This window comes from Mus pahari, chromosome 23, assembly GCF_900095145.1.
Source record: "Mus pahari chromosome 23, PAHARI_EIJ_v1.1, whole genome shotgun sequence".
In the NCBI taxonomy this organism is placed as follows: Eukaryota; Metazoa; Chordata; class Mammalia; order Rodentia; family Muridae; genus Mus; species Mus pahari.
In genome coordinates this window covers 11617733-11627825 of record NC_034612.1, presented here as the reverse complement: position 1 = coordinate 11627825, position 10093 = coordinate 11617733, and the positions used below count along the sequence as shown (strand labels likewise).

The window sequence follows — 10093 nt, the reverse complement described above, 5'->3', positions numbered from 1 at the left end:
AGATTATAGTGTGGCCCTGCAAGCTTTAATAAAAGCCTACTTTGTCATAGTTGATTAAGAGGGCCTCCAAAGTTAGGAAACCAGGCCTCTTGGGGTTCTAGTGATGGGGTCCAGAGACAGTTTACCTCTGAAGATTCTGGGCTCACTCAGTGGATCGATCCCACCATGACAGATTTGTAATGAGACACCTTTGTTGGGAGCTGTTGCATCCTGGGAGGTGCAGCCCAGCTAGAGGAAGCAAGTCACCAGTGTGTGTCCTGGTGTCCTGCCCTGGTCATTTGCTATGATCCATCTCTCTGCTTCCTGCTTGGCTATGAAGTACAAACCTCTTTTCTGTCATGATGCTCTGGCCAAGTGCATGGAGCTGTGTGCACAGCCATGAATTGAGCTCTGAAACTGTGCCCCAGAACCAGTCTTCCCCCTGTGCTGCTCTGTCAGGGAGTGGGTCACAGCAATGGGAATGTTACTAACACTAAATGTTCTTTACGTTTCCCAGGCCAGCCTGGAAGTTAGAAATCCTGCCTTAGAATCTCCTGCTGTTGGACTATCACACACTGTTTCCAGTGAAGGATTTAAATGGGGTTAAAGCAGGCTGGTGGTGCATGACTTTAATTCCAGCACTATGGAGGCAGAGGCAGGCTGATCTCTGAGTTTGAGGCCAGCCTGGTCCACAGAGTGAGTTCCAGGACAGCCAAGGCTACATGGATAAACCCTGTGTTGAAAACAAAACAAAGCCGGGCGGTGGTGGCACAGGCCTTTAATCCCAGCACTTGGGAGGCAGAGGCAGAGGCAGGTAGATTTCTGAGTTCCAGCCCAGCCTGGTCTACAAAGTGAGTTCCAGGACAGCCAAGGCTACATGGATAAACCCTGTGTTGAAAACAAAACAAAGCCGGGCGGTGGTGGCACAGGCCTTTAATCCCAGCACTTGGGAGGCAGAGGCAGAGGCAGGTAGATTTCTGAGTTCCAGCCCAGCCTGGTCTACAAAGTGAGTTCCAGGACAGCCAAGGCTACATGGATAAACCCTGTGTTGAAAACAAAACAAAGCCGGGCGGTGGTGGCACAGGCCTTTAATCCCAGCACTTGGGAGGCAGAGGCAGAGGCAGGTAGATTTCTGAGTTCCAGCCCAGCCTGGTCTACAAAGTGAGTTCCAGGACAGCCAAGGCTACATGGATAAACCCTGTGTTGAAAACAAAACAAAGCCGGGCGGTGGTGGCACAGGCCTTTAATCCCAGCACTTGGGAGGCAGAGGCAGAGGCAGGTAGATTTCTGAGTTCCAGCCCAGCCTGGTCTACAAAGTGAGTTCCAGGACAGCCAAGGCTACATGGATAAACCCTGTGTTGAAAACAAAACAAAGCCGGGCGGTGGTGGCACAGGCCTTTAATCCCAGCACTTGGGAGGCAGAGGCAGAGGCAGGTAGATTTCTGAGTTCCAGCCCAGCCTGGTCTACAAAGTGAGTTCCAGGACAGCCAAGGCTACATGGATAAACCCTGTGTTGAAAACAAAACAAAGCCGGGCGGTGGTGGCACAGGCCTTTAATCCCAGCACTTGGGAGGCAGAGGCAGAGGCAGGTAGATTTCTGAGTTCCAGCCCAGCCTGGTCTACAAAGTGAGTTCCAGGACAGCCAAGGCTACATGGATAAACCCTGTGTTGAAAACAAAACAAAGCCGGGCGGTGGTGGCACAGGCCTTTAATCCCAGCACTTGGGAGGCAGAGGCAGAGGCAGGTAGATTTCTGAGTTCCAGCCCAGCCTGGTCTACAAAGTGAGTTCCAGGACAGCCAAGGCTACATGGATAAACCCTGTGTTGAAAACAAAACAAAGCCGGGCGGTGGTGGCACAGGCCTTTAATCCCAGCACTTGGGAGGCAGAGGCAGAGGCAGGTAGATTTCTGAGTTCCAGCCCAGCCTGGTCTACAAAGTGAGTTCCAGGACAGCCAAGGCTACATGGATAAACCCTGTGTTGAAAACAAAACAAAGCCGGGCGGTGGTGGCACAGGCCTTTAATCCCAGCACTTGGGAGGCAGAGGCAGAGGCAGGTAGATTTCTGAGTTCCAGCCCAGCCTGGTCTACAAAGTGAGTTCCAGGACAGCCAAGGCTACATGGATAAACCCTGTGTTGAAAACAAAACAAAGCCGGGCGGTGGTGGCACAGGCCTTTAATCCCAGCACTTGGGAGGCAGAGGCAGAGGCAGGTAGATTTCTGAGTTCCAGCCCAGCCTGGTCTACAAAGTGAGTTCCAGGACAGCCAAGGCTACATGGATAAACCCTGTGTTGAAAACAAAACAAAGCCGGGCGGTGGTGGCACAGGCCTTTAATCCCAGCACTTGGGAGGCAGAGGCAGAGGCAGGTAGATTTCTGAGTTCCAGCCCAGCCTGGTCTACAAAGTGAGTTCCAGGACAGCCAAGGCTACATGGATAAACCCTGTGTTGAAAACAAAACAAAGCCGGGCGGTGGTGGCACAGGCCTTTAATCCCAGCACTTGGGAGGCAGAGGCAGAGGCAGGTAGATTTCTGAGTTCCAGCCCAGCCTGGTCTACAAAGTGAGTTCCAGGACAGCCAAGGCTACATGGATAAACCCTGTGTTGAAAACAAAACAAAGCCGGGCGGTGGTGGCACAGGCCTTTAATCCCAGCACTTGGGAGGCAGAGGCAGAGGCAGGTAGATTTCTGAGTTCCAGCCCAGCCTGGTCTACAAAGTGAGTTCCAGGACAGCCAAGGCTACATGGATAAACCCTGTGTTGAAAACAAAACAAAGCCGGGCGGTGGTGGCACAGGCCTTTAATCCCAGCACTTGGGAGGCAGAGGCAGAGGCAGGTAGATTTCTGAGTTCCAGCCCAGCCTGGTCTACAAAGTGAGTTCCAGGACAGCCAAGGCTACATGGATAAACCCTGTGTTGAAAACAAAACAAAGCCGGGCGGTGGTGGCACAGGCCTTTAATCCCAGCACTTGGGAGGCAGAGGCAGAGGCAGGTAGATTTCTGAGTTCCAGCCCAGCCTGGTCTACAAAGTGAGTTCCAGGACAGCCAAGGCTACATGGATAAACCCTGTGTTGAAAACAAAACAAAGCCGGGCGGTGGTGGCACAGGCCTTTAATCCCAGCACTTGGGAGGCAGAGGCAGAGGCAGGTAGATTTCTGAGTTCCAGCCCAGCCTGGTCTACAAAGTGAGTTCCAGGACAGCCAAGGCTACATGGATAAACCCTGTGTTGAAAACAAAACAAAGCCGGGCGGTGGTGGCACAGGCCTTTAATCCCAGCACTTGGGAGGCAGAGGCAGAGGCAGGTAGATTTCTGAGTTCCAGCCCAGCCTGGTCTACAAAGTGAGTTCCAGGACAGCCAAGGCTACATGGATAAACCCTGTGTTGAAAACAAAACAAAGCCGGGCGGTGGTGGCACAGGCCTTTAATCCCAGCACTTGGGAGGCAGAGGCAGAGGCAGGTAGATTTCTGAGTTCCAGCCCAGCCTGGTCTACAAAGTGAGTTCCAGGACAGCCAAGGCTACATGGATAAACCCTGTGTTGAAAACAAAACAAAGCCGGGCGGTGGTGGCACAGGCCTTTAATCCCAGCACTTGGGAGGCAGAGGCAGAGGCAGGTAGATTTCTGAGTTCCAGCCCAGCCTGGTCTACAAAGTGAGTTCCAGGACAGCCAAGGCTACATGGATAAACCCTGTGTTGAAAACAAAACAAAGCCGGGCGGTGGTGGCACAGGCCTTTAATCCCAGCACTTGGGAGGCAGAGGCAGAGGCAGGTAGATTTCTGAGTTCCAGCCCAGCCTGGTCTACAAAGTGAGTTCCAGGACAGCCAAGGCTACATGGATAAACCCTGTGTTGAAAACAAAACAAAGCCGGGCGGTGGTGGCACAGGCCTTTAATCCCAGCACTTGGGAGGCAGAGGCAGAGGCAGGTAGATTTCTGAGTTCCAGCCCAGCCTGGTCTACAAAGTGAGTTCCAGGACAGCCAAGGCTACATGGATAAACCCTGTGTTGAAAACAAAACAAAGCCGGGCGGTGGTGGCACAGGCCTTTAATCCCAGCACTTGGGAGGCAGAGGCAGAGGCAGGTAGATTTCTGAGTTCCAGCCCAGCCTGGTCTACAAAGTGAGTTCCAGGACAGCCAGGGCTATAAAGAGAAACCCTGTCTCGAAAAAACAATAAAACAAAACCTAACCATGGAAATTAAATGGGTTTAAGATGTGGTCACGGGCTGGTGAGATGGCTCAGTGGGTAAGAGCACCCGACTGCTCTTCTGAAGGTCCAGAGTTCAAATCCCAGCAACCACATGGTGGCTCACAACCATCTGTAACAAGATCTGACGCCCTCTTGGAGTGTCTGAAGACAGCTACAGTGTACACACATAATACATAAATCTTAAAAAAAAAAAAAAATAGATGTGGTCACATCTGCCACTAATGAGGCAGGGATGAGGGAAGAGCAGGGAACCACCAGGGTCCCTGAATAGACATCTGCAGTGAGAGAAGAAGGCAGGAGATTGGGGTCTAAGGAGGAAGCATAGACAGGGCTGAGGCAGGTGAGTTGGGACTGAGGAAAGTCAGGGCTCAAACCCCCTTTTCGTGGTTATAGCAGTTGAGGGGTGGAGGCTCCTTGTGAACAGCCATTGAAACCAGCTGTGGGTGGGGCTTGAGTGTGGGCTGGGTCTCAGCTGGGAACTGTGGGTGGGGCTTGAGTGTGGGCTGGGCCTCAGCTGGGAGCTGGGAGTGGCACCCAGCCCAGGGGTACCCTACCCTAACTAACCCTAACCCTGTATGGAAGCAGTGGCTCAGGCTGCCCTCAAACTTCTTCCCACGCAGCCTCTGTCTCACCATGTGTGTAAGAAGACTTTTCCAGCCTTCCTCTCTGTACTGGGCATGGAGGACCACCGCCCTGAACCGTCCCCTGGGCAGGCATCAGGGAGTCCTCCGCTGGACCCATTCTGGAGGCCGAAGCTACAGAGCAGTCATTTTTGACATGGGCGGAGTTCTCTTGCCTTCTCCNGGGACAGTGGCTGAAGGTAAGCTCCTTACTTTTTTTTAACTCCTAGGGGCTAAGTGGGCGTGGAAGATAGAGAAAGATAGACCCCAGGGTCAAATTCTAAGCCCCACTGAAGGGCAGTGTTTGAGGCAAACTCTTCAGCTGCTCGGAGTCACGGTTGCTTGTCGGTAAATTAGGCTAATAATGGGCCCTCCCTCGTGGTATTCAGAGAGNGTTAAATGAAATGACCTATGGAAAATAAGGTAGATCAATTGGTAGCATGTGTGAAGCCCNGGGTTCAGTCCTTAGCACCTCATAAGNCAGGTGCNGCATTTGGTAGGTTGAAGCAGGAGATCAGGTGTTCAGGGTCATCCTCAGCTAAACAGTAAGTTCAAGGATAGCCTGAGCTAGATGAAAGGTTGTCTATAAGTGAATAGAAACACAGGGAACTTTGCCTCCTGTCTGGGTGTCATGGTGTGGGCTGTTATGATCTGCCGAGCCAGGGAACTGAAACCTCCATAACTGAGTCCCCGTAAATCTTTCCTCCTCTAACAACANCTGGAGAGATGGCTCAGTGGTTAAGAGCACTGACTGCTCTTCCAGAGGTCCTGAGTTCAATTCCCAGCAACCACATGGTGGCTCACAACCATGTGGAATGGGCTCCGATGCCCTCTTCTGGTATGCCTGAAGACAGCGACAGTATAATTACACATAGTAAATAAATTAATTTTTTTAAATAAAAATTAATTTATTAATTAAAGTAAAAAGTCACAGTGGCTAGCTTTAGTATAGACTGGCAAAATAGGCCCTGGAAAAACAGAACTTGGGCTGAGATGTGTGTAGCTCAGTGGTAGAGGGCTTGCCTATGACCCACCAGACCCTGGGTCCATTCTCAGCACTGCAAGAAGCCAGTAAGGAAGAGGGAAGGAGACTGGGAGGAGCAGAAGGTGACACAGCCTCTTCCCAGCTGTGTACCACAGACCTGGGTTTGAGTCCCAGGAAAGAAACTTCTTTGTTGCCATCCTGACCTCGCCCCTTCCCATTGCCATCCATGATAAACTCCATGAGCAAGGGTAGCGTGGGAGGAAAGAGTTGAGTTCCACACCCTAGCCAGTCTATCATGGAGGGAACTCAGGGCAGGGATTCAAGGCAGGAACCTGGAGGCAGGAACAGAAGCAGGGGCCATGGAGGCCTGTTGCTTGTTGGCTTGCTCCTCCCCATGGCTTGCCCACCTTGCTTTCCTATGTAGCCCAGGACCACCAGCCACAAGTGGCATCACACACATGGACCAGGCCCTCCCCATCAGTCACTGGTTGAGAAATGCCCCACAGACTGGTCAACAGAGCAGTCTGATGGAGGGATTTTCTCCCGTGAGGTTCTCCCTTCCCAGGTGACCCTAGCTTGTGTCAAATTGACCCATAAAAAAAGCCTAACCCAACACAAGTCCCTAGTTCATCATTTCTAAGCCTTGGAAATTAACCAACTCATGTAAGCTGAGTGAGAAGAGAAGAGAAATCCCAGCTAGGGCTGTGGCTCAGGGCATATGTGGCTCAGGGCATAGTCTACCTGGTACTGCTAAGTGACCTGTGTGTGCCACCATGCTCAGCGCTGCCTAGTTGTGATGTTTCGTGTCCTTTGCTTGTCTCTTTCTGTATGTCTGAAGGTCACTTAGATATCTTTTTCTGTGAGTCCCTCATGTTTCTTGCTGAATTGCAGCAAGAGCCTTCTGTCAGTTATGTTAAGTATCTCATATGGTTTTAGAGATTTATTCATTCTTTTGATTTATGTGCATTTGTGTGCGCCTGCCTGAGTTTATGGTGTGCAGGTGCCTGCGGAAGCTGAAGTTGGGTCCATTCAAGAGCAGTAAATACTCCTCACTCCTAATCCATCTCTCCAGCCCCCACCCTTTGGTTTTATTTATAATATTTTTGATGGTTCTTTTTCTTTTCTTTTGAGAATGGATCCATACCAGAATTTGCATTTTTAGAGTACCATTAGGGCCATCTGTTTCTCTCTTTGTCATTTTAGACTTTTGAGTCTTAGTTGAGATAGTCTTCTCTAGACAGATGGGGTGGTTCGAATCTGTAATTCTAATACATGGGAATCTGAGGCACAAGGATCCCTGAGAGTTCGAAGGCAGCCTGGGCTATGTTGTGCGGTCCAGGTGATCCTGGGTGGCAGCCGAGGTTGGCCAACCCCGTTTATGGATCACCCAGGGCCAAAGGACAGTGGGTGCAGGGCTCGGGAGAGAGCTCAGTAGGGGCAGTGCTGGTCTCAGAAGCATGAGCTGTGTTGTCCCAGCATCCAGGGAGGAGGCTGACTGTGCCGGTCTGTGCTTGGAAGCCCGGCACTGCTTAGGTGGAGGCCCAAGGATCCCTGGGACTGGAGGAGCTGCCAGGTAGATAGATGAGTGAGCTCCATTTATTGAGGTCACCCATCCTAAAGGGGATGGATGGTATTCCTAAGGACGACAACGGAGGAGGTCACCCTGCCGTTATATGTGTGTGCTGGTGTGCTCACATGAGTGTGTAAATGCCCTGTCCAGACTGCTCTCTGTCTTTTTTTGTCTTAACTGGTAGGCGAATCTTGCATCTCTTTTCTTATATGGTGGTAGGATCTAGGCAGACCTTGTGTGTGCAAGCACACACTCTACTGGAGCTGTCCCCTCTGCCATTCCACCTCCCGACCCCCACCCGGTCCTTCCCTACCCTGTCATGCCAAGTAGGTGTAGGTTTACTCTAAGGGCTAACAGGCTTTTCCTCAGACGACCATGCCGGTTTTATGAGCTGTACCATCTCTGCCACAAATAGGTTGCTGAGTTAGTCCCCTTTGTCACTGTTGTGAGAGTGCAGGTGTGGCTTCGTTCCAGTGAGAAGATACAGGCTGGAGCTTAGGGTGTGCTTGTGGAAGGCTGCCTGCCTTGTGGACAGTTCCAGTGCTGAAGGAACAAAACCCAGAGAGACTGATGCCCCCCCCCGCCCCCGAGTCAGAGTCATGACTGACACAGCAAGCCCTCTGCGCATACAGAGTTACCCTTCAAAACCCCTTCTCTACAAGCAGTTCCACACACACAGCCTTGTACGGGAACCTTCACTTCCTGTGTAAATATATCTGGAAGAGATTCCTAGAAGTGAAATTATGACATCAAACACACATTGAAGATTTTTTTTTTTTTTTTTGACAGAAACTGCCAGATTGCTTTCCACAGAGGCTGTCCTGGTTTATATCCCAGAACCGTACACGGGGGTGCCAGTCTCCGTCTGGGCTTGCCAGCTCTGGGATGGGCAGCAAGGCTGAGCCCTTCAGAGCCCTGGGAGGCTGAGGAAGCCCGGCTTTTGAGGCCTTGCTATTCCCTGCATGTGTCCGCCGCCTTGACAGTGGTCTTTCTGAAGAACCCGGCTGCTTTTCTCTTTACACTGAATAGTCTAGAGTGCTTCCAAACACAAGCTCCTGGGCGGGAGAGATGGCTAATGGTTAAGCTCACCCACTGCTCCTGCAGAGAACCCGAGTGTGGTTCCCTGCCCCATGGCTCACAACTCCCTGGAACTCCAGCTTCTAGGGAGATAATGTTCTCTCCTGGCCTCTGTGGGCAACCCAAGAGAGGGTGAGACTGAATCCTCAGTAGCCCTGTCTGCATTCGTCTCTCCTCAGAGTGAGAATACAGACTTCCAGGGAGCACACACAACCACCACAGCGATACCACAGGACCTGTAGCCGTCACTCCGAGCTCCGCAAACCCCAGCCATGTGGTGGTGCTCCTTATCCTGTGTGTGTTGTGTCCTACAGGATGGGAGGTGCAGAATCATGTCCCTTCTGGAACTATAATGAAGGCTTTGATCAGAGGTGGTGACAGTGGGCCCTGGATGCGGTTTATGAAAGGAGAGATGACGACCGAGCACTTCTTGGAAGAATTCGGGAGGCTGTGCTCCGAAATCGTGAGTGATGAACATTTCTCTCCGTTGCTTCCCTTTCTCTCAGTTCGGGGGAGGGGTGTTGAGACAGGTATGCAGCCCACAGTCGCCTTGAACTCACCCTGTAGCCCAAGGTGCCCTGAGCTGCTGATCCTCCTGTCCCCAGGTCTAGCATTCTCAGTTGTCTCTTGGCCTCAAGTATGCTCCCATTCAGCCATGACATTGATTTAAGTGAACTAAGATGAAAACCTAATAGCTTGCCTTTGTTTTTAAGGTCTTCCTCCCGAGCCTAGGCACTCAGCGTTGGGTCCATGGATGAATAAATAGCTCTGGCTCTTTACTGTAAGCTACAGCAGACACTGAAACACGAGCCACCAGCCAAATGGTTTGGAGCCAAAGCTGATTAAATCAATAGACAGGGACCATTTTCTCTGCATTGTGCACTGTTTAAGCTCTTGTGTGTACAGTAACTTCTGTAACCTTCATTCAAAGCTCCACTAAAAGACAATTTAAACCCAGTAATAACTTCCACGGAAGGACGCTATGGTGAAAGTATCTTTTAGGCTGCTGAGTGATGATGCTTGAAATTTCTGCAGTGGTACTAGCAAGATGGCTCAGCCGGTTAAAGGGCTTGCCACCAAGCCTGACGACCTAATGTTCACTTTTCAGAATCTAAATGATGCAGGGAGGGGCCTGATTCTTGAAAGTTGTCCTCTGACTTCACAAGTGTGATATATCATTTATTTATTATATATTTTAAAAACAAGGATTCTCTATATATAGGCCTGGCTGTCCTATAACTCACTCTGTAAATCAGGCTGATCTCGAACTCACAGAAATCCACCTGCCTCTGCCTCTAGAGTGCTGGGATTAAAGGTGTGCATCACCAATACCCCTGCATTAAAAAAAAAAAAATGTAATTTTTAAAATGCTAAAGCCAACAGCAAGCCTTGAAACTGTGCCAGCTGGTCACAGCTCAGGGGGTGACACTGAGTACCTGCAGGTGAGACGCCATGTTGCTTGAGTTGGCAGGCACAGAAAGCACATGGGGAGTTTCTAGAGGGGAGAGTGGAGACTGTCCTGGGCCTGGTCTCTCTCTAGGACAGTAAGTTCCCGGTTGATGGTGATGGTTGTACAACTTTGTGAGTATTGGAAACCTTTGTCGGGGTCTGGTGGTTCATCCATCCCTTTCCACAACACTTAGGAGGCAGAGGTAGAAGGATTAAG

General features: G+C 50.9%; 1 protein-coding gene across 3 annotated transcripts in view; it reads left to right on the top strand.

Annotated features, from left to right (window-relative positions):
• The window catches only part of Acad10 (acyl-CoA dehydrogenase family member 10), a 43909-nt gene that overhangs the window by 3442 nt on the left and 30374 nt on the right, over nucleotides 1–10093 (top strand). For 2 of the 3 annotated variants that reach the window (XM_021186981.1, XM_029533699.1), the window contains exons 2-3: nucleotides 4796–4995; nucleotides 8742–8890. In XM_021186981.1, the coding sequence (XP_021042640.1) occupies nucleotides 4809–4995; nucleotides 8742–8890 (336 nt within the window). In that variant the 5' untranslated portion in view covers nucleotides 4796–4808. The remainder of the gene's footprint in view (nucleotides 1–4795; nucleotides 4996–8741; nucleotides 8891–10093) is intronic. The other variant, XM_029533700.1, reaches the window with a different exon arrangement.